This window comes from Harmonia axyridis, chromosome 2 (assembly GCF_914767665.1).
Source record: "Harmonia axyridis chromosome 2, icHarAxyr1.1, whole genome shotgun sequence".
NCBI lineage: Eukaryota > Metazoa > Arthropoda > Insecta > Coleoptera > Coccinellidae > Harmonia > Harmonia axyridis.
Window position 1 is genome coordinate 17647588 of NC_059502.1, and position 25267 is coordinate 17672854.

Consider the following 25267-nt stretch of genomic DNA (forward strand, 5'->3'; position numbering starts at 1 on the left):
CTCTAGAAGACTCATTTATACGAAAAAAAATCTTTTCCTTTTCAAGTCTATCTAGCCTTAAGTAATAAAGAAAAATCTGATAACTCATTATTAGACCTTGAAAAAGCTTTCCATTTTCAAATTTTGAATCTGAAGTGAAGCTTGAAGATTTCTGAGCTCTTAAAGAAGTCTTAGGTAGGAACAAAATAAAATTTAATTGATATACACATAACTTCCATGTTATTTGTATCAACTGTGTAGAATCAAAATTTAAAATAGAAAAGTTATTTATTTTAGATGATTTTGATGAAGTTGTATTTGATGTCATTTCCTAAGTCTTACGGGAACTATTACATGAATATGCTATTAAGAGGCTATGAAATTTCTCAATGATTTATATTACAACTTGTAGGAAAACACATATCTAGAGAAAAGCTTAAATTATCTTCCTGATTTGCCAAAATTTTTTTTTAACCTTCATAATGAACAAAGTTTTTAGAGGTACTATATGGAAAAAAAACTGAAAACTTGAAAATTCAGGGCTATAAAAATCATCAAAATAATTTATATCATCCATTATAAATTATAGGTATATCTAGAAAACTTTTAAGAATTCACTTCTTAGCATATTCTAATACTTTGGAGATTGAATCTATTCCAATAGAATACTTTCATCCTTTATCTAGATAAGGGTAGGTATTAATAATTCACTATCTGATAGACTACAATTGATTTCAAATTTGTCTTTTGATTTCCTTGAAACTCTAGTAGTTACATGCTACTTCCTCTACACATTCTTCATTATCCATATTATATTTGATCCATAATAATCTTCTTTGGAATTTTCATAAATTTTACTCCAGTCTTCGTTTAATACTCAGGGAAGTTTATATGTATATTTCCTTTTGACCAATTTTTTATTATATTCAAATAAATATCAACTTCATCTGGAAATGGTGTTCTTATCGTCAATGATTTCCAATATTTATATTGGAACTTTTTGAATCTAATAAATTCATGCAAATTGCAATAATTTTTCCCATTCAATCAACCCATATCTCTTCCTGTTTCCTCTTTTTAGGTTGAAACATGTGATTAATCTTTGAATTGTTCATTTATGATACCATTTATGTTTTTTATTTGCTCTAGGAAATATTATATCCGCACTTATTCTTCCTTTTTGGCGCACTCAATAATAATACCGTGTGGCCTCCATAAAACAATCCAGTCGATAAATAAATAAATTTTTCAGAAAATGATCTCAATTTACCCTTGGAAACCTTAACACTATCCGTTCAGTAATATTCCTTCTATGTTATGCGCTTCAAAAAATCGTCAATATAATATAATGTACACTGTAGTTCATAGTTAATTTGTAGATTAACTTGAAAAGAAGATCACTGAAAATTAATGCATTTAGCTTATTGAATAATTTTGCAGTACAGAGGTCTTATGTGGAAACCAGTGAAAGTTATTTATATGAAATATTTGAAAAAAATTGGTTGTTATACTATACTTAAATCAAAGAGAGGATCATAAAAATTATTTCTTCAAAATTACAATATACATAGTAGAAACATCAATCAATAATGTAGATATAGAAAGTTGTTACTAGATAAGAAATTTCCCACCACTAATGGTTTGGGAATAATGAAATTTCCTATATTTAATTTAGATTAGATTACTGTATATTATGCTCTACATTTCATAGCTTGGTCAACAGATGGCATCTCATGTTAATAAAGTCACTGTACCATACTCTAAAACATAATGATATTCAATTTTCTATCTTCAAGATAAGTGTTACTTTGGATAAGAAATACTGAATATTGGTGTTTATAAAAGAATAATTCGTAAAACATGTCCAATATGAACTATAACAATATTAGTAGATATGTCTAAATTTCACTGCCAATCTTCCATGCTGATTAGTGGAAGGTTTTTTCTTCGATACGGATGTCCTATATTATAATCGCAGATAATCCACGTAATCATCGAACGATTTCGGTCGTTCATACTTTTCCATAAACGTGTTTGATCAAAACAGGATCAATAGCCAAATACGCGGTTATTGTCTCCTCAGAATGTCTAATTCCTTGAAGATTGACTGATTAAACATCTCTCGTTCATTATCCAATAAACTTGAGTAACCTCGTTGATCAGGCCAAACTAATCATGAGCCAATTTTCTGATTTTGTTTTGATGATTTTTCAAAGTCGAATGTGTGTTTTATCAATTGGGGACAAAAACACTGTTATCAGAGAGGCTACATATTCTATGTTAACGAAATTATGAATACCGTAAAATATTAGATTGAGGAGAAAATTCCGTTATTATCTAAAGATCGAACTAAGCCTTCTTTTTTTTCTCAACAATTTTTTTTTATTCGCTATTTATCCAATCATCGAAACATTTTTTACAACACATTTTCAGGGGTCGATTTCGGTATTCAACAGTAACTCTCATTTATGTATTAATTTGTGTTTTGGCAAAATATATTTTCAGTTTTTGGCCATAAATTCGTTATCGTGTTGCCTGATAATAATTATAAATGTGTTTATTATGGAAACTCAAGCTGAGAAATCAATAGCGTGATTTTTTCTCAAATCTTCATCCTTTCCTAGAAATTGTGGAATATTTTCAGTGTTTTGGCGTAAGGAAGACACAACCTTAGTTCGATATTTATGTATATTGTAAAAATCACAAAAAATAATCTCGAAATAAACTGACAATAAGGAACACAGTTAACAAACTAAATGGGACAATAATTTCATGAAGTCATGAAAATAGAAGACAGTCTGTGTGCTTCCCTTTTTATATGAGGTCAGTGTTTAGATGAAGATCAAGCAAGAACTCCTGATTTCACGTTTGTCTTTTTTAAAATTTTCACATTGAATCTGTATCAATGCTGACAAGGAGGTGACATACCTATTTGAGATTTAACTGAATCAAATGTCGTCAAAATCGATTTGTATTACATTGATCTCCCCAACACTAGTCGATACATGGATTTTAGGACTGTAAGTGGAAAAATGAAAATCTCTTAAGTTCAGGTATCTATAGGGTTCATGTTCTAGAAAGTTTACCTAACTTTGATATAGATACATATGTGCCTGGTGTGACTGTGTAAAGTATACAGAAACATTTCTTACCACTAGATCCTTTATACAACAGAACAAAGAAATGTTTCGAATTCGCTCTAGAATGTCAGTTTGTTCTGAAAAATCATTGAAGAAACATGGTCGATAATGTGACCGTATTTATTTGTTGATTGTATGGGTTAGAATGTCAGTAGTCATCAAGAAAAAAAAAACGATATCAGAAGTACACGTACATGTGTTATCTTTTCTCACTGCTGTATTTATTGCATTCACCAGGATAAACATGCTTAATAATCGGGAGATGTTAATTAGTGCTGCACTTGGCAACAGAATTTGGAATCAAAAAATTATCATTTCGAAAAAACCGTTCTTTATATCCCATAATATATCCGCCTTCTAATGGAAATTTTTTTTTATTTACTTTTTCATTATTTGGTTTTGGCTATTACGTGTAAAATATTACATGTTACAAAAATCATGCTGTTAACAGCATAATATGTTCATCATATTTCCTTTTTATCACTTCAATATTCAAGACTATGGTGTACAAAATTGGTGGAATAGTTTGAAATTGTCAACCCCTTTTTTCAAAAATAATGAAAATCTTAATCAGACTTCTCGCTTATTCAATGATTCTGGAATACATTCTGTATTTGGCACGGACATTTTAAGAAACTGATAGAGTGACAAATAAAAAAAAATCCCGAAAGCCTATTTTCAGGAATGAATGACAAATTCAACATCAAGCACAAGACAATTAGCTGATTAGCTGTCATCACTAATCTCAGTAGAATAATTTTTCATTGGATTCTCAAAAATTCAAGTTTTATCCATATACAATCAAAGTACCGCACAAATTGCAGGAAGGAGTTCATTAAGCCACAATTTCCTCTACCAGTGAATGGGTCCAAAGGGTCCTATAGAATGGCCAGCCGGATCTCCAGATCTATACCCTCTATGCTTCTTTTTATGGGGCCTTTCAAAATCGAAAATGCCGCAGAAGGAAGAATAGAACAATTACGTCATCTAACTCGACAAATGTAGCAAAATTTATACCATTGTATAGAAGTTGGCAGGGCTAAAATTTGAGCATTTGTTACATTGAACTATTCAAGGCACTCATCTCATTTTTCTCATCAAATTTTCCCCGACATCTTAGTCTCGTTGAAATTGATAATCATTTTATAATCCTGATGAATTGGGTGGTATTTTTTTTTTCAAACCCAAATATTATGAAACGAATAATCAGATATTGAAAAATCTTGAAAATTGAGAAGTTTGGGTTGCCACGCAGAGCCCAGAGGAATGAAATGATATGAAGGTTTTTATGTAAGAAAATGTTCCCATTAAGAACAAAATTGACGGGTCCGGTAAAATTTGAATTTTGAACACCGTGTTTATATTCATCTTAGATTGATTGTATGCTCCTCAAGCACAAAAAAACCCACCTATATGTGATTATTGTCCCTGTCGTCGCTTTTTTAATCTAAGCTTGATCTTTCTAGACTAGACTTCCTGATTATCAGTTGAGAAGACTTGCCACTACATTCTTAACACGGCCCCAAGACAGTCCTCTATGCAGTTTTATACCCAAATACTTGATCTCATTCCGCCATTCTATTTCGGTGCCGTCTATTGATAGAATTGTGTCAGTTAGTATTTTCTAAGAGGAATAGTTTGGCTCTTTTGTCCAATGGTTACTAACGGATGTATCAGCCGGAGTGGATCTTTGCTGTCATAACACATTGGTTATGTTTATGGCAGATCGGTAGGTGTCATAGAAGAATTGGTAAAAATAAGCTCGATAGAACAATATCACCAATTAAAACCGTAAACATTAGTTGTTTGTTGAAAAAAATTGACCAAGAAACTTTTGCACTTCCGCATCTTTAAACTTTTTGCTCTAGAAGTCTTCATAATCTGCACTATGTAGCAGTTTATGACGAACTGGGCTATGGGTCACATGCGGAGTTGTTCTGAAGCAAAAGGAGACTATTAGTCTAATAAGTGCGTTTTTCAAGAACCAGCTGAAGAGATTCATTCGAAAAACAAAAGATATTCACCATTCCAATTCATAAAAGAATTCACAAGCAAATACACACCTTTCAAAGGATACAGCTATAATATGAGAAATAGGGACCCACTATCGATAGACTATTACAGAATAAAAAAAAACACAAGTTAGTACAAACTACACATGGCAATCAGGTTATTTAACAAGCTGTCATAGACAATCCAACCTATTACTGCTACACTGTGAAATGCATTCTAATTGAAAGCTGTTTTTACTTCTTGGACAAATACACAAATTTATGTGACATGCGATGTAGATCTGTTGTTCCATTTCCATACATCATTTGCTCAAACTAGCTTCTAAAGGTCTTAGTATCATCAGCAAATAACAAAATCCTGTATTGCGTTAAGTCCTTATTTAACCTGTTAAAGAGATTAGAAAGAGGAGTGGTCCCAATAAGATCCCTGTGGAACTCCGGATTGACAGGCCATAATCAGATATGCTGAATTATTTCAACGAGTTATGCAATTTGCGCAAACTAGCTTGCACAAGCCACCTCAAAGATCTTGGTATCATTAACAAAGAGTCAAATCCTGTATTGCGTGAACTATATTTACCCTATGGTTAAGATTAGAAAGAGTAGTGGTCCTAAATGAGAACCCTGTGGAACTCTGGATAAATAACAAAATCCTGTATTGTGTGAAGCCTTATTTACCCTGTTATATATATATTCTTTTGAGAAAGAGCAAATACAAAATATTAATTTCAAACAATCAAGCATATGTGTCGATGAATCTCAGTATTAGCAGAGGAAATGTAACGGGGCATCATACATTTCAACGTATGATTCAAGAGAACAGATAAAAACCTCAGCAAAAACTCTATCTCCCCGTATCGGTGTAGTGACTGGTTTGTGTAAACGTTTACAGAATAAGCCGACATAATTTATATTGAAGGACTTCCTCTTCAACCAAAACAAAATTTCCTTTATCCTCTCTTTTCGGTTGACGACTCTATAATTTCCAATTGGATCCTAAAACAAAAAGAAAAGAAGCAGAAAGGAGTACTAAATATTAGTTTTCATTATATCGATTTGAAGTTAACTACCCATTCTAAAAAAGAATCTGAAACTGAATGGATAGCTTGGAAACCATCATGAAATTTATAAATCGGACAATCATTCACCAAGTGGTCAATGGTCTCTTCTACACCACACTCACATAGTGGGCTATCAATAGAACACCATTTGAAGAGGGTACTATTACAACGACCATGACCAGTTCTAAGTCTATTCAAAATACACCAAATTTTCCTAGGAAGATTGAAACCTAGAACTTTCTCTGAGGGATCAACAATAAGACTTTTGTTGAAAACGTTAGAAGAAGTCCATCCCGAACGCCAAATTTCCTTGTCGCTTTCATTGAATTCAAGGAAGGTGTTAGTCCATAAAGGTTTGCGTGATTTCAATCTAGCAGTTCTAGAATCTGGGAAATAGGATAAAATAGGAAATGAGTTCGGATAGAAATGAAATTTATCCCAAGATTTCTTGACTGCAACCTGTCTACGAATATGAAGAGATTAGAAAGAGGAGTGGTCCCAAATGAGATCCCTGTGAAACTGCGGATTGACAGGCCATAATCAGATATGCTGAATTATTTCAATGAGTTATGCAATTTGCGCAAACTAGCTTTAAGAAGCCACCCCAAAGATCTTGATATCATTAACAAAGAGCCAAATCCTGCATTGCGTGAACCCTTTTTTACCCTATTGTAAAGATTAAAAAGAGGAGTGGTCCTAAATGAGAACCCTGTGGAACTCCGGATGTAACATTGGCAGGCCTTAATCAGAAACCGTCAACCAAATATTCTCTGAATTCTTCAATGAGTAGGACAAAGCCATATCGTGCACATCCTCTGATATCCTAGAATTCGACCGAAAATCAAGATCTCTCCAAGCTTTAGCGTTTCAAGTGCCTTGCGATAAAGTCAAGGAATGGGCTAATTGTGAACCAGAAGCAAGTTGACAACACCATGTTTCTCAAATAGACATCAGGGTCGTACGTTGTTTTCTAAAAATCAAGAAAACGAGGTTAGATCGCGCGATCGTTCCAGTGGAAAAATTTGTCTTCTTCTCCTGCCCAGGCAGGTTCTATGATTAATTCATACTCGCATAGCCGCTGTTGCCACTCTTTTCTTATCACGACAGAATTGATAGCCTCGATCGCCTTGGCGAGGAGGTGGGGAAAGGAGCTCCAGCGAAGGCTGCCCGATCGGCTATACGCCCGTTCAAAACAATAGAAGCTCCCGACGAGATCGGCACGTTTATTCGCCATAACGCTCTACTCGATTCGCGAACACCCTTCCAGGTCGTGTGAAAAGTGCGTGTGCATTTGAACTACCGCGTACTAACTTCCGTCCGTTCGTGAAGCAATAAAACACGTGAAAATATCACCTCGATGCTCGGATGTGTCCATGAATCGTCGTGGAATCGACGTGTGTAGCATGAAGTGCATTTATCACTACACGTGGAACCGAGAAATTGTGTTCAATTCTCAAAAATTGGTCAAAAGACGTTGAGAACTGGAATCAGAGGATTTTTTCTAAACACTGCCCAACATTGCCAAATTCGAAAACTCAATTATTTTATTAGGTTTTATAATTTTGTAATTTTAAGTCTGTGGACATTGCGTTCTCTCTAATTATTGTTAATTTTATATTACTTCAGTGACCTTTTGCTTGGAAATACAAGGATGGCTGTTTGTTATGGTAGGTTATGTGTTATATTTATGTGATGCTATGTATGAGTCATCGTGTTGATGAGGATTTCACATAAGGGTGAAATATTCAGATTTTCATAGATTCAAAACCATTTGGAGTAGATCATTTTGTACAGGTGAATTCTCCGAATGTGTGTTCATGAATACAAGCCTTCAAAAATACATATTCATATTTGACTCTCATGCCAGAAAGATCAATACAAAATAGCAATCTATTTTGTATCAATTCAAGTTGTCGGAAAAAGCTATGAACTTTTTCGAAAGAGAGAATTTAATACCCTCCCGAAGTTTTCATATATGTATTTTAGAATTTGCAAATACAGTGGAATGTGAAAATATGGTCAAAGATTTCTTCAACAACCAGTAGAATGACTCTTCGTCAAGAATTCTATAATTTCTATGAAATGCAATACTTTTGTAGTTTATCCATTTATTATTGTCAGTGATAAACAATACTATTGTTCAAGGGAAAATTTGATATTTCCCCAATGAATCATTATGAAGTACCTACACGGAACTTGAACTCATCATGCCTTTTTAAAAAAACATTCCTACTTTCCCTACCAAGAGTGTTATCGAATAACCAGCCGAATCTTCAGATTTCATTCCTTTGGAGTTTTTAAATTCGCGTAGGTAATAATAGTAAAACGAATTAAAATTTTGATTTGTTTCTCCATTCCATAGGGAATTGGCAACTAATTTCTTTCGTTGGATAAACATACGGTAGAACCCTTCTGATGGTCAGACGCTCTAGGCGATTCTACCTTCCAATTTCATGTCCAGAATTTCTTCTCCTAAACAAATATCTATCTACCGCTGAATATTCTACAAAGTGAACCAACTAAATCTGCGCTGCCTTTTTTGACTTCCATAAGGGAATTGGCAACTAATTTCTTTCGTTGGATAAACATACGGTATAGAACCCTTCTGATGGTCAGACGCTCTAGGCGATTTTACCTTCCAATTTCATGTCCAGAATTTCTTCTCCTAAACAAATATCTATCTACCGCTGAATTTTTTACAAAGTAAACCTACTAAATCTGCGCTGCCTTTTTTTTTAGTTTTTTACGTTTATTTCAATAAAAAACTATAGCTTTTGTGCATTTGTACATTTCACTGTTGAAATGTATGTTCATGTATTGTGCAATAAATTATGACTTTTTCTCTGATAAATCCTACTTTGCTTGGCGATCGTAGTCCTAGTCTTTTGAGGGTACCTATATCAAAGAAACCCATTTTATTGATATTTGAATATCTGATGTTCAGTCGAATGAAGGACTTAATAAAGTTCATTTTGCAGTTCATTTAGCATTACATTGTTTCCATATCAATTTAAGGGTCATCTATATTTCTCCAATGCTTGGAAATATTTCATATGCGTCATCATATCCTTAATATAATAAACAATATACAACATTTAATTAATACATACATATCTGATTAAATATAAAAAATATTGATCTTCAAATTTGAATACAAAAAATTATTATTCGCGTTAAAATGGAATCGTATGCTACCTGGCAATAATAGTAAGGTACATAGTTTCGCAGTGATGAATTTTTTAAAATTTCATTTCGGAATGAATGTTCTCAGGAATATTCATCATAAGATTTTGTCCATACTAGTTGAGATATGAGAAAAAATATAACTTCCTTCAGAATAATCAGTGTTTTTCAAATGAGTAATATGAAATAAATACATACATATCTTGAATTTTAATATGTTCAATGTTGAAACGACTTTTCGCAATGGTGCTTTCAATTTGATCCCCAGATAAGGCCATTAAAATTTAGAATTCGCAAGCTAGGAGAATCAAGGTCGAATAGGAACTGATGTTTGTATCGAATTCCATGCAGTGAGCTTTAACAGTTGTTGAAAGCTTAGGAAGATAGAGGGATTGTTTATCATCGAAAATGGTAAATCTATCGAATCAACCTACCCTGAAATCATTACAAATATTTTTTTTGAATCTAGGATTTAAAAATTGAAATGAAAATTCTGTTTGATAGCTCACATGATGAAATGTACCAGAGAGATATGACAACACTGAACAGTAGCGGTCCCAGAATCTGGAAACTTCGACTTTCAATCTGTAAATAGTGTAAATGATATAAAAATTAATTTGCATTTGAAAGAGAAACGAAACTTTACTTAATTTCGTTGTTATAAATCACTATTATATTTGGAAACATTGTGATTGATTATATTTGGAAGTAAAGAGCATAAAAATGCCGAGCTAGCTTTCGGCCAGAGTCTTCTTTTCCGAATTCTAACAAGTATATTATCCAATATTTTTCTTGAATTTTCTATTATTCTGATGGTGTGATCAGCTTGAAATCATTATTCTATTTATATGCAAAATATCAACCTGATCGAATTTGCAGTCACGAAAATATTTGGTGTTTCTTCTCTAATGTTCTTCTTCGATTTTCTATGGTTCTTAGAATGTGATCGCCTCGAAATCTTACATTTTGAAATTGTTATTGCATAGGAATACCCCAAATCTTCACTCCGTCGGAAATATTGGTTCATTTTGTTTTGATATTCTTAAATTTTCTTAGGTTATGTTAACGAAATGAACATACAATTCTGCACGAGGCTTGACATTGTCTATCTACATCCAAATTCAAATTTTCATTTCGATCGAATCTGCAGCTTTGAAATTAACAGGAACACAAAATGTCAAATGCCATATTGCACCCCTGGTCAAATTTCAAGTTTCTTGCTCTTTTCGTTCGGCAGTTATAGTGTATAGAGACTGACGGACAGAATCGAATTTGAGGACGAATTAGTCATCAGAGAGTCAAACCTTATCTTTCAAGACGAGAAAACTATATAAAATTTAGTCCACAGTAGATTTCTTCACTTGAAGTAAGAGGAATTATTAAACTATCTAAATTCTTAATATCGTCCTTCCGATCACAAACTCTCGTAAGATTTCGGCGATTGAAATCTGAGGCCAAGGAAGAACGCATTCAGCGATAAAAATGCGTGTACTTGTATGATATGTTGCGTAGCAGACATGCTCTACAGTAGATTGCATATCGTTGTTTTGTTTCCTTCGCCTTGAAGTTGTTATATTAATAACTTGTCCCTCTAAGCTTCTTTACATAATTGGGAACAGGCGTCGTCTCACAAGCAATCTTCTGAATGCAATACTAAACAAACTGATTCTCGATCGATAGCGAGGAAGGGACTGTAAACAGTATCAAATATGAATATTTAATGTTTATTTGATGGGTGGCTAACTTGATACAGATTTAATCCAATTAAAACGGTGTCAAAAAAGATTGTCTTTATTTTCATGAGGGAATTAGACTTTAATCTCTCACGCCACATCGATGCCTTTCCATATGAAAGAACTTTGTTAATTTGTTATAGAATCTGAGTCATCTTTGAAATGACTCATTTTTCAAGAAGAACACTAAAAATAGAGCTGCTTTTGGTTGAGTAAAGGTGGTTGGTGCTTTGTTCATAGGCGTAAATCACAGTTGTTTCATTTGACCAAATGAAAAATGTTGTGATGCATACCAAATTTCATCATTTTTCTATTGAAAACACTGAAATACAATTCAAATGAAGAACAAAACAAAAAGTTCCATTGTCTCATTATATTGCAGACATCCGCAGTTTTGTTTAAGTATGGTTAATACAAAGTAGTATATTTAGTATCTCTACTATGGGAACCGGGCATTGTGGTATGGAAAGAAACAAAAAAGGCAACTGAACTTGCAAAAAGAGCATCATAGTTAACACCTGTTGATCCTGAGTCGTTCTGTGGGCCTGGAAAAGACCAATATAAGGCAGCAGGCTAACAATGGGAGTGTGGCAATAGGAAAACCCTCTGGAGAAACACTCCGAGTCTTGCTCAGGCAAAGAAATTTGTAGTGCTTTCACCGACCTATACCAATACCTTCTAGACAAGACAATTTTCTAGGAGGTATTGCCTATACCAGGAAGCTTCTGAAGCTACCAAAAGCTGAGTTTCCGGTAATGGTGGGAATGCTAACAGGACATTGTCGGTGCAAATACCTTTTATACCGTATGTGTAAGTCAGCAGATGAGATCTGCAGTCTCTGTGGAAAGGAAGTAGAAACAGCCGAACACATGGTGTACAAATGTCCATAGGCATCAAATCACGACTGCGAGGGACCAATGCATGTAACCACTCCTGGATATCAATTTTCTCTAATTCTGTGGTTATTCCGTTCATTCTTCCACATCTTGTAGAACAAAATCGTGCGAGAATATATCAGAAACGCACAGTTTTCATGGTTATATTTTATTATTATATGTTGGCACTCCGAACTTTCCGCTACGGCTTTATCTGTCAATTCATCAAATTGCCTTAAAGAAATCAGTTCTGCCAACCAACATTTTTCAATGCAAAAATCACTAAATTATATTTATGGAAATATTTCATTAATTTCAATGAAAATGCAATGAATTAGAGAAAATAATGTATAATACTCGTACAGAAGGCTCATTCTACCACTCTTTCATTCCAAAACTCGCCACTTCATGGCTCGTTTTTGAATTTTGAACTCGTGGAAGAATATCAATGCCTTCTGCACTTGTATTATAAATAACTATTCCTGAAAATCAATTCACATTGGACGTGTACGAAGTTGTTCCATCCTGCAGGAACTATATTCATTGGTTATAGCCAGAAAAATTGAATCATGCAACAGATTAAAAGCACATTCAGAACATTTGCGCGTCTACGACTGGAGAGATCGGGATAGTCACGAACAGATCGTTCGTTAGCAGATCATTTATTTGAGTGATGAAAATCTCGAATGTTGGAAAAAATTTTTCGCATTATAGTAAAATTATAAAATTTGCGTACGCATAACGCGCGACCCGCTCCCGAAAAACGCTCCATAGCGACTAAATTTTGCGATCACAAAGCTTCATTATAACTTCGGTAGTTATCTGAAGCAATGTTTCATTTATTTCATATTAACATATTTATGATCAAACATTTAATGTTCAGATTTTTTTAAATCTTAAGAATCTATACAGATGAGTAGCATTAAGCCTTAATGATCTGAAATAATGAGCCAAAAACTACTATCCAATCGCAGTAAGTAGCAGGAATTTTCAACATGTGGCACGTTCGTATTCATCCAATTGTTGATATAGACAACCAGTCATCTAAGACCTTGTAATAGTCTTCATCCAAAACTGTTATTTGAACACGCTAAAAATAATTATGTACACAATAACCTGATCCGCCTATTGCTTCCAAAGTACGATGAAAAAATTCTACTAGAATTGTTGAAATTTTTTCCTACAGGGCTATATATTATATTCTCAAGGCAACCCATTTTCCGTTCCACAATGTGATTATTCATCGGCTTCCAGTTGGTATGATATTAATTCACATATTCTGATAGAACTGACCTTGAAATTATTGCTGAATCGTTAACGTAAACAGCAATAATCTGAAAATCAGCACGATTGAGGATAATTAATCTTTCTTTGTTGTTAAGAGGTACTGAAAAACGTTATTCTATTAGAGTTTTTCTATTGAAACAACTTTTCTTGATATATTATCAAGTTGAAAAAGTAGAAGGAGTGGGTCAGTGTGACACAAAATAATAATAAATTCCATTTTTCAGTTAATCAACTAGTTACAAACAATATAAAATATGAACGAAAGAAAAACGATATGAAAAACTAGTAAAGCTCATTTATTTAACAAATTGATAGTTCTCTGAAAGATTTTGCTTTTTCAAAGTCGAGGGAAGACTAAAACATACATATAAATGAAGAATATGAGATTTTTATTGAATCTTGCCACTCTCAACAGTAGAAGGTAAATTAATTATGGCACAATAAAATCTATCGATCTGAAAATACCATATGTTTAATGAAAATAAATCCTTTGTTCGTGACTTATCAGCACAGATATCAAAGAAAATAATAAATATTCGATTTGTTTATACGGAAACAATCGATAACTATCATTCTTTGCAACAAAAGAGTTATGTAGTTCCATGTATTTTATCTACTAGACTTTGATCTACAATCTTGTGATTCTTACTTCTCGATATCGTTTGCTTATGAACGGATGTTTGGATTGATATTGCAACAACCTTGGAACACCGTTCGAAAAAAGAAATTCTAACGAAGAATGAAAGTGCCGAATTTGTGTTATCAAGTTGTGGGACTGCTGGTTATTTTATGTTCAACTTAAAAAATTTTACATTCAGTAAAAGAGTTCAAGCTCATACACAAATAATTTTCAGGTTATGATGAGTGTAATTAAAGACATTATTAAATTCAATCTTAAAGATATATTTGTGGAATGATAAAATTATCAATATCCGATATTAGGATATTTTGATAAACCTCTTCATTTTCTCGGAAAAAAATATATGCGAGATCCTTATACATTAGGAGTGCATCTCATTGCATTTGTTAGCAATATTATCATTCTATTTTTTTCTACAATCTGATAAAATTTACAATCTTTTCGGTATTGATAAACTGAAATTCTGAAATGTTCTTTTATTGCCATAATTACAGTAGCCTTACAACTATTACTTTCAAAATGAAATCAGATTTTGAAAGGAAAATGTGCCTAGAATTTATATTTATTTTCGTTACAGACATTTTGAATGTCGATCAGACTGAATGAAGTCCACATCGTGATAACTCGAAAGGAACTCATTCTAAAATCTGAATTTTTCGTTTTTTTCAACTTTTGAGGGTGGACCAAACTGAGACCAATCCAAATCGTTATTATAAAATTTTTGTTTTTCTTTTTCTCTTACATTACAGATTTTTCTATCTTTGACTAAACTGAGAACAGCTTAAAATCTGCATTTGTATTTTTCGTTACAGACTTTTTAAAAGATCAACCAGACTGAGAACAGTCCACAATCTGCATTTGAGTTTTTCGTTACAGACTTTTTAAACGTCGACCAGACTGATCAGTCTAAAATCAGCATTTGTATTTTTTCTTACATATTTTTTCGAAGGTTGACCAGATTGAGATCAGACCACAATCTATATTTGTATTTTTCCTTAAAGACTTTTCGAATATTGGCCAGACTGAGAACACCTGATAAAAATCCCTCTCATAAAAACCTTCTGTTTCGTTACAGAAACAGAGTAGACTGAAAATAGTCTACATCGTGATTAATCATAAGAAAATTTCCTAAAATCTGCATTTTTGTCATTCGTTACAGACTTCTCGAATGTTCGTCTAGAGTTCGAGCAGTCTACATCGTGATAACTCTTAATAACGCTAAGTCTGTCGTATTTATCAGTGCTTCTTGACCTTACTCGTATCCATTTAGCTACAGATTTTTTTCCAGACAAAATTTATTTTAGATCATAATTGGCACAATCATTGTTTCTTAGATAAAGCTCACGCATTTTTCGCATAATCAGTAATCGAAATTCTATTTTATCGGTGATATCGTTCACGTATCTAAATCTGTTCATTCATAGGCAAATAAATACTTTGGTTGAGTACTTATTAAGTCCGAACATGATACTCAATAATGATTGAAAAGAGAACGAAGGAAAACAGAGAGACTTATGGAATGATATTTATTGATCCCCGTTACAAATTCAATTGAAAACTTTATACTATGATTCATAATATCCCTCTATATTAAAACAAGTTTTATACTTTCCATGTTTTTACTACTAAAAATGTGTAGTGAAATGGTAGATAATAAAAACATAGAAAATATAAAACTTGTTTTAATACAGAGGGATATTTAGAATCATTGCATAAAGTTCTCAATCTCGTTTTTTATAGATTCATCGAATTACATTGCACCCGAAATTGAATTCGTATAAAAAAATTGAATAATTGTTGTCTGCATTATCAACTTATCCAGTGGCAAAACAACGATCAGTGAACACAATTTAATTTCTTTTTAAATTAATTCAAATCTTTGTCTCGGTTCATTATTCCCAATAACGAAGCTTTTAAATCGTTCAAGGTGAAAATAATCGCAGCGTTTGTATTCATCTTCTTATTAACAACATTCGCTGAACCAGAATAAACTACCATACACCTAAATAGTTATAATTGACGAAGCTGTCATGACCTACTCCGTTACTTCATATATACAGATTTAAATTAAAACCACTTTTAGTTTTTTCTTTCGCATATTATTTAGAGATAGGCAATACCAAATCAAGTAAAAGTGAAATTTTGCAATGTTTTGTTTGCTATAATTAATGATGAAGATTTTTATGATATTTATTCTTATTATACATAGAGAAATCCCTTCGCTTCTGTTGTAGTCTCTATCAACTATTTTCTTTGGATCTATTATTAATAATGGAAAATCTTTCAAAGTCGTTTAAATACTAAAATTTTCATAGTTTACCTATGTTTTGGAATGTGAGAAATTAAATCAACTTTTATGTCACCTTCCAATCTGTCAAATGGCGCCTGATTAATTATATATACATCTCTTTATATTGACCTAATTAATAAAATCTTTAGTTTCAGAGTACCCGCAAATCGGTTTAGCGTGAAATAAACTTCGCCACTTCCCTTTTAGTGTTCCATAAGTGTCACCATTGTGTCATTATTAGCTTGCTTGCTTATCAGATAGTTTTCGATAATCCAATTCGATCTAAATGCTGATATTCGAATTGGAAAGGCGTTTTGTTTGATGTATTTGTTTACGCAGTTTGTTTTTTTTCGCATGAAATCGGAATAATTTATAGCCTTTAGAAATGCAAGGCATTCGTGAACGTGTCACAATCTCAATATTTTAATTAATTCCTTGAGCAATATTTTGCAGAACTAGTTCTTGAATCTGCCATGTGGAAAATATCGAGAATATTGTATACATTATGCATACCAGATCACCTCGACTGAATTGAGAAGAATTAAACTCGATATAATCAAATTATATAAACACGGTACACGCCTCACTTTCTAAAGTATCATTTATTTTCAGAAAGAGTTTGTCGACTTGCTGGCATTCACTAAAGTTCACAAAACATTCACCTAGTGAATTTTAAGATGCAGATTGCACGGAAAAGGGTTCGAAACCGCTGTATTACGGAAATAATTTAAATCTTTTTTTTCTTTGAAAATTTGAATTTAAAATAAAATATAAATTACTTGATCTCAGATCGTGAGTATGTGTGAATTTCTACGATTTGATCAATACCTAAGATGCATAGAATCCCTGGTGTGTGTACTGTACCTGTTGCTTTGGTGCTCTGCTTCACCAGAGTTCTGTAAGGTGGCGCTCTTCAGAAATTTTCGAATTCCCGCTATATGCCTGGCGCCATATGAAAATGAAATACTGATTTTAGACTTTACAAACTTTCTCAATAAATTACAATTCAGTTCCTATCGAATTTTTAATGAAATGAATGGAATATAATGACAGAGAATAGAATATTGTTACGAGCATAGAATATAAAATATTATTGTTATAAACTCAAAGGTTACGAGAGTCGAGAAAAATGTCAAATATAAACGATGTATGCGCCATCTGAAACAGACGCGATCCCTCGCAATCAAGTGGGTATAAATCTGAAAATTTTCCTGTTTTGTCTGAAAGTTTTACATGTATAAGTACGTATGTTTTCTATGCATCTTATGAACTCCAAGTATTCAACAGCTTAGCTTTAGAATAAATCGTGAAGCTTCAAAAAATCAAAATATGTCGTCTATCTGTGTAATCTATTAGTATATCTTGTTGATCAGATAATTCTTTATGATCAGGCTCCCATACACATCATGCGTGATACCTAGTTTACGTGGGTATTTATAGACGAAATAGTAATACCTGAACTTTTGTATCAGGTCAATCTGCTACAGTAGTTTCGAATGAATTCAGTCGAGTAAACATAGATAGATACTACGGACACATGTACGCAAAAGGCAGCGCCAGCGACAAAAGCGGAAGCGGTTTGAAGGTGAAACAGATAACTGCTAGCTAGCTAATCGTTTAACGTCAACGATGAATATAATATGACCTCGACTTTCAACCTGGTCAAAAATTGCTAATCTGTTATTTCGTGTTACAAAATTGAAAGATGCGGAAGTGGCCAAATTTGAACGGCATTATTTCCTGTTTGACTTCAAGGAACTAAATCAAGAGATCTCTGATATTTATTTACAATTCTCTACTTTTTATAGAAGCTGACAATGATTGAGATTGATGTTTATCTTGAGATATTATCATTTTGTGGCAGGCCCACCCAAATATTTTTTTTATCGAGTGCGTTCTTTTGTTAGGCTTGACCTACATGTTGTTCTTCCTGCTATTTCGTTTCTCAGCAGAACTCCTGATTTATTTGGTTTCCTGATTTCAGAGGAATCCTTTATACAAACATAAATATTTTAAAAGATTATATTCATATTAGTATATTATTTGCTCGAAAAAATTTTAAATACTCTTCATCAATTTTTAGGTTTTCATATTATGAGCATTGGACCTCGCTTGAAATTTGTTTGCTCAATTTATATTTCATAAAATTAGCAAAAAGGTGAATATTGGATTACAAAATTTATATAGGTGCCAGCATGATTTAGTTCCCAAATTTATCCTGAACTTTCAAGTATCTCGTCTTTTTTCTGAAAAATAATTGTACATATTTCTTCTTAAATGAGACTCTCTGATCCTCAAAACGAGAGCCCAAAAATATCTTACTCAAAATTTTCACTTTACGAGTTGAATATCCAAAAATCTATATAAAACCGTGTGCCATCTAGATATTTCACTGAAAAAAAATAAATGCTTGCAGAAATCAAAAAATAATTTTAAGATTGAGAGAAGAAACCTGTGAATCTAGATGTTATTATTTTGTAATATTATTGAAGATCGAAAAATATAGAAAACACCACAATATTTTCTAGATTCGCAAAAATAAATGTCTCACTCAATTCTCAGAAAATGTAAATACGTATTTGCTGAAAGTATTTATACCTACTTGAAACATAACAACATTAATTTAGTTGAAACATTTTGGTTGATACTATAGTTTTATACCAGAACTTTGTTTTCTAATGGCATTCAATAACTTCTATCTTTTATATAAATAGTTTGCTTACAGGCAAATGTCTCTTCAAATATTTAACCCCTTAATATGAGTCAATGAGAATTGTAGTTCGTGCTCTCTTTCAATTGTTATAATTCCTTCAATCATGAAATAATTGACAGACAATGTGAATTTCAATCGATTACTTGGTGAAGGTTTTTCGGTTGAACGCTTCGCTCTATTCGTGTTGTTTTTAGATAGGCAGCTGAAAGATTCAATTGAAATAATATGTGATTAATTATAATTGTAACAAGTTATACAAGATGTCTTGAAAAAACGTTTATATTAGGGAAATGAGACATTTATTAATAGAATGTTCAATGGTTTGATTTGTATATAATCCATTACTTGAAAATAATTTATATCAAGTCGCCACTCAATTCATATGAATAAGTACTTGGCTAACATTTCTTGACATATCCGTGCAATGCTGATTTAACCTCTGTGTATTTTTTGTGGGATTACTTCAAATCCGCTAATAACTTGACTTCCCAAGCGCATTTGAAGAGAACTATATACATGACGATACAATTGGAAATTTAAATGCTCAACTAAAAACAAATTTTCGATTTGTATTCAACAATTTATTTGTATCACCGTTAAATCACCGAAAATTAGGTATACCATTGAAAGCAAATCCTATTCGATAAAATATTCTGACTGAATGAACTTTCAACAAATTTTTTCTCGATTAACAAATCATCAAATTTTATTAATATAAATAATGTAACAGATTGAAGAGACAGTTGAGGAAACGATTAGTCTAGATAAATCGTAAAAATATGAAATCATGGTGTTCAATATTCGCAAATATCGGGGAGAAAGTTTTTACACATACAAGTGTATATTGGATTTATGCAAATTCTACATTTCTTTTCCCATCGATTGGAGATAACCATAAAGATGCAAAAAAAACTGCCATTTCAATTCCATTAGAATTGTTCATTAAAAGGAAATCATCAGAGGATAGAAAATATATCTTAATCTGAAAAGGTGCTTCCTTTTCAATGGATTATATCCGAAATAAAATTTCAACATTTTTTATATGAATGTAGGCACTGGACATGAATACATTTTGGGAAGTTTATTTGAAAGTATATGAATAAGAATACGACGCTTGACTGATAAAAAAATTTACGGAAAGTAAAACATATATACTTGTTTCCCCCAGATGAATTATCTGGATACGTGCCATTTTTATCAATGAATTTGATCGTTTGTCCCACTCCATTCATAAGATAAATAGCTGTTAGGTATTGTCCATTACCTTCTAAACGAAAGTAAAATTTTAGAATGTGTTAATTAAATGATTGAAAATTCGAATTTTTATATAAAATTAAATTATTAAATATATTATTATTATTTATCAATTATAGATATTCGGTTTCATATGTGTTCAAGCGATTGCTATGGGTGTTTATTAATAATTCTTAGCTGCAGATAAAGCTAAAACACTTTCAGCGAGTTGTTTAATTGATCAATTCCCGATACTTCTTAATACAATGTATATCAACATTATAGACAGGAGATTTGTTCTCAATTCACCTCCTCAACTGGTGTATACATAAACATTATCTTTATAAGAGTTTGCACTTTCATTTAAGAATCAGGCAATCTTATCTGATCATATTCAATGAAACTTGCAGACATGAAAGGCACAAAATGTGCTTGAATTGGACTGATTATTATTCCTGATTAGATAGTAAATACTGCAGTATAATTGAGAAAATACTTAGAATAATGATGAACTTCGTAATATTTATTGATGCACTCAATATGTATTATTGTTATTGCAAAAATTAATTGATACTTCGTTCGCAGCGACACAGCGTTGACCCCAGTCACAAGTTGTTATCTTTTCTTGGATTTCCCTAGTTGTTGAAGTTATCTGCAAAGCTCTTACCTGGAAGCAGTAACTTGGGGAATCCCGTCGACTTTCTGTCCTCGTGTTTCGTTTAATGTATTCACAATTTTTCTGTCTATACGGAACCGGTATCTGATCACCATCTGTATTTGAGAAATACCACAATTGGACTTTTCTCATATCAAATTTGCCCCACCTATGTACATGTTTGGAATGTTGAAACTATTATTTCCTGCTCAATTCTTTCAACTCAACCCTTTGAATAAATGAGGTATTCTTTGAGCTCTCGTGTTTTAAGCAACATTTACACACTTGAAGATCACATAAACAATACGCTAATGAATGAACTAGCTAAGCTACTGGCTGTGTTATTTGAGTCAGGAGGTGCTTAACTTGATATAATTTTTTCTCGAGTAGGTAGGAAGATTTTAGTATCTTTGAACTAAGAAAAACTTTTTGTCTTCTAATTTTTGCTTTCGACACTTTTAAAGGTAGAGCAAGCTTTGTGATCACTTTTGGGATGAAAAAAAAAATTGGATTCCAATCTCAAATTTTCCGTTTGCACAATGCATTTACATTACTCTGAACAAGTTTGGTTTCATATCTCTCTGTCTGTGTGTCTGCTAATCCTTGAAACAGCCTTAACGTTTACAATTTCGATGGAATTTTTGCATGGTTGTTTATTTCAGGCTGTAACTAGTCTTATAAAATAATATGAAAATGAATAAATAACACGAAGAGCACGCTCTAATATGAAATTCCATATTTTGCTTTCTACTGATTCGAATCCCATACGCCAGAAAAAAATATGAATTTTTATGACACGGAGGTACAATATAAATATAGGTATTCATGGTGGTGGAAGACTCATTTATGGGACACAGAAAACACCAAGTTTTTCAACTTGCACAGTTTGATCGAAAATTCGATTCTACCGTATTAAAATTGCTTATTAATGCTACTTTCCAAATTTCACGATTTCGATCTCGTACAAGGACCCAAAATAATCAGGTATAGATGCAGTCAATCCATTCTCGGAATTAATTTCGCGAACCGTTAACGAGACTTCGGAAATATTCATTGCAATTAATTCTCCATTAATTGACTTGTCTGCTCCAATATAACATTCCTGTTTACATGCAGAGCCTTTCACTGGAAATCAGATGGTGGTAAAAACCCTACTAGGTCGTCTGACTTGAAGGCCTCTGGATATTTTCAATCGAATGTTGTTTTGACTCGCTCGAAACAGTCTTGTTACTTCAATAAAATACTATTTCATTTTGATTTCATTCATTTTGGTTTTTTATTTTTATAATGAATTTGAATAAATAATCAGAAATTGGAAAAATGTCAGGAGTTACTCGAATTGTTTCAAAGGCTCAATTATCAAGTAGAACATTCAAATATTAAACTACACTCGAGATTTAGGGCTTATATGAGTGAATTTGTTAACTCGTAGCTCACACCGAAAAATAAATAACGAAACCCATGCAAAACATATACATATTATGTAAGATCTTGAATAAGAAAAGTATCCAATGGTCAAGAACTATCAGCATTTTAATTCCTAGAATCTTCAACCTATTCATTATTCATAGAGATTCTTCTTTAGCAACTTCCAGAACAACTAACGGTTGTAGGACGTGATAGTTTTCTTCAATGAAACCCCACGTTTCCATTTTCATAAAAAAATATATTACCACAGTGAAGTATCCTCTCCTGAATTTGCGAATATTCAATCAAACCGGTTATTCGTTTCCTCATTCATTTTAGCCCACATAAATGAAAGTATTTTGAACGTTTTCGACAAGGCCATTAATAAAAATTAGGCTACTACTTACAACTACTGATGACTGATGGTTTCAATTTTTTTCGTTATCAGTTCATCGACCATAACGGAATCATTATGTATCAAATCTCTCAATATAACTACGATAATTATTGGCAAAAGTTATTACCATGTATCATCTAAATTTATATGTATGTGTTACTTGGAATTTGAGGGGCAATATTCTGACTTATTTCCGATTTGCCCAATCCCAAATTTAGTTGTAAAAAATTATAAATCAGGATTACCCTTTCATTTGTTGCAAACTAGCTCAAGAAGAATTAAATAGATATTTTAACAATTTTCGATTCACTAAGCAACTAGTGATTCATAAGGAAATGAGATAATTTTTAACCCTGGATAGAATTGTAAATCTCACAATCAATCGAAACTTCAGGATATTTTTCACTTCCTTTTTGGTTTCAATTGAATGCCAACCCTACCTTTGAGGCAAGGCTACTTCGAGGACTACTACTTTTACTGAAATGGGTTCATTAGTTATTTTTTGAATTACTGTTAGTTTTCTATTTTTGGCTTGAGAGATATGTCACAATAAACCAAGTGTCAAAGAGGGTATAGTTGAATTAAAATTCATCGCTAAATTTCTATATTGAACATATGATCATTTTTTTTTTTAATTAAAAATCTGAATGATTTTATCTAAATAATAAGTTTTTAGATATTTCCATTAAAAAAAAGGGAGTTTGTTTTAGCCAATAGCTTCACCTATTCGTTCAACTATTTCAATTCGAAATATTAAATTCGGCAGCAGATACTGATTTTCCGGATCAAATAATTTACTTAATTTATTTAGTTTCAGAAAAACGTTTCACTGTAGAAAATATGGCGAAGTAATAAGTGGCTGTGATTTTCTACTTCTATTTACAATCCTTTAAGATCTCAACTATTCAATTCTGGAACTAACTTACTCCATAACGGGAAGATAAAAACTCTTTTAATGAATAATCACCTTGAACATTATCAATATCTTATATTCTGGCTCGCCTTTTACTTTTTAAATATCGGTATATGCTACATATTTTCTTTGCAATGTAATACAAACCTAGTTTTTCTTTGAAACTCTGAAACACATTGTCAAAAAAAGATGTTATATAAATGTCTGAACTCATTTTCAACAGAATGAACTCATTTCTGAACTTGAAATTTAATTCATATTAATATCCTCTTCTGCTTTTCTAATGAAACATTTTTTTTATTTTCAGAGCCGTTCTTCCTTGATGTGAAGATGCTGCCAGTTCTAGATGAACTGGATCACTCTCGCTATCCTGTGAAGGTTGAAGACTTCAAGGTACCATCGAAGTCCATAATCATGAACGAATTCGACTCTGTTTCCATGTGCGACATGATCGAATGCACACCTGCAACCACCATGTTAACACCACCTCAAAGCCCCCCTAGCGAGACCACCATGTTGACCACCCTTAAACCACTTGTAGCCACACAAGCACCGATATTCCAAGTTTTCCAGGATCAGCAAGCATCTTCTGGGATTTTAGCTGAGAAGCAATCCCTCGACAACGTTTTAGTTTATCAACAGGTGGATTACCCTTCGGTTGTAACACCCCAACCTGATATTGCACATGAACTTGCAGTAGTGGATGAACTGGTTAGAAGTCGTGTAGAAAATATGCAATGGAGCAGTGGACCATCATCTCCATGCAGCAACAGTTGCAGTAACAGCAGTTACGATGACTCTTGTTCTTCTAGCGATCCGGAATGGGCACCAGAACCATCAGATGACATAAACCAACCACAAGGCGAAAAGACCTTCACACGCAAGCGTTCCAAACCATACTCCCGCACAGTTGAAGATAAGAAGTCGCGTAAAAAGGAACAAAATAAAAATGCTGCAACTCGCTATCGTATGAAAAAGAAGGCCGAAGTTGAGGGTATTCTAACCGAAGAAAAACAACTCGTTCAAGAGGGAGAAAAATTGAGCACTAAAATAACAGACATCCAGCGTGAAATCAAATATCTGAAAGGATTGATGCGCGATTTATTCAAAGCAAAAGGTCTCATCAATTGAAAATTTTATCAAAGTTTTATATCTAAATGTTATTCAACTTTCTGTTTATTGTATATTTTGCTTCAAGTTTAGATTGAAGAGTAGCTTAAGGAAAGATGTTGAAGTTTGTTTTCAATGAATTATATTATCTTCTAGTATATTTCATTGATTACATCAATTTGATTCTTAATCATTTGTGCTTAAACATACTCATATTAACATGTAGGTTTTCATCTCAAAATAAAGGATGATTTGGGACCACTTTTTCATTCATTTTTTGCCTATCCCTTAATCCAATTTATTTGCCTTATTCACTGTTTGGATTATCTCAGCTAATTCAGAACAAAATTTAAAGGAAACAAAGTGATAATTATATTACATTAAACAGTGAGAATAAAATGGATCCAATCTCATAAGTGCAGTTTTGTGATATTCTAGAAAAGACATACCATACTCACAAATTTGTAAAATATTAATTTGTTTTTAAATAAAAAAATATTTCTTTGAGAAATTATTATTATTTTGGTTTATCATCATTTTTAATATACAACTACTAAAGAGTGGAAGGTCGCACATTAAAATGACATTCACATTCAATATCTTGAAAAAATATGAATGTTAACCAAAATGAATTGAATG

At 32.5% G+C, this 25267-nt stretch overlaps 1 protein-coding gene across 1 annotated transcript in view; it reads left to right on the forward strand.

The window, feature by feature from the left end:
* The window catches only part of LOC123673608 (activating transcription factor of chaperone), a 39969-nt gene extending 15083 nt beyond the window's left edge, over positions 1-24886 (forward strand). The window contains exon 4 of the mRNA XM_045608191.1: positions 23826-24886. Coding sequence (XP_045464147.1) covers positions 23826-24649 — 824 coding nt within the window. The 3' untranslated portion in view covers positions 24650-24886. The remainder of the gene's footprint in view (positions 1-23825) is intronic.
* Positions 24887-25267: the final 381 nt, after the last annotated feature.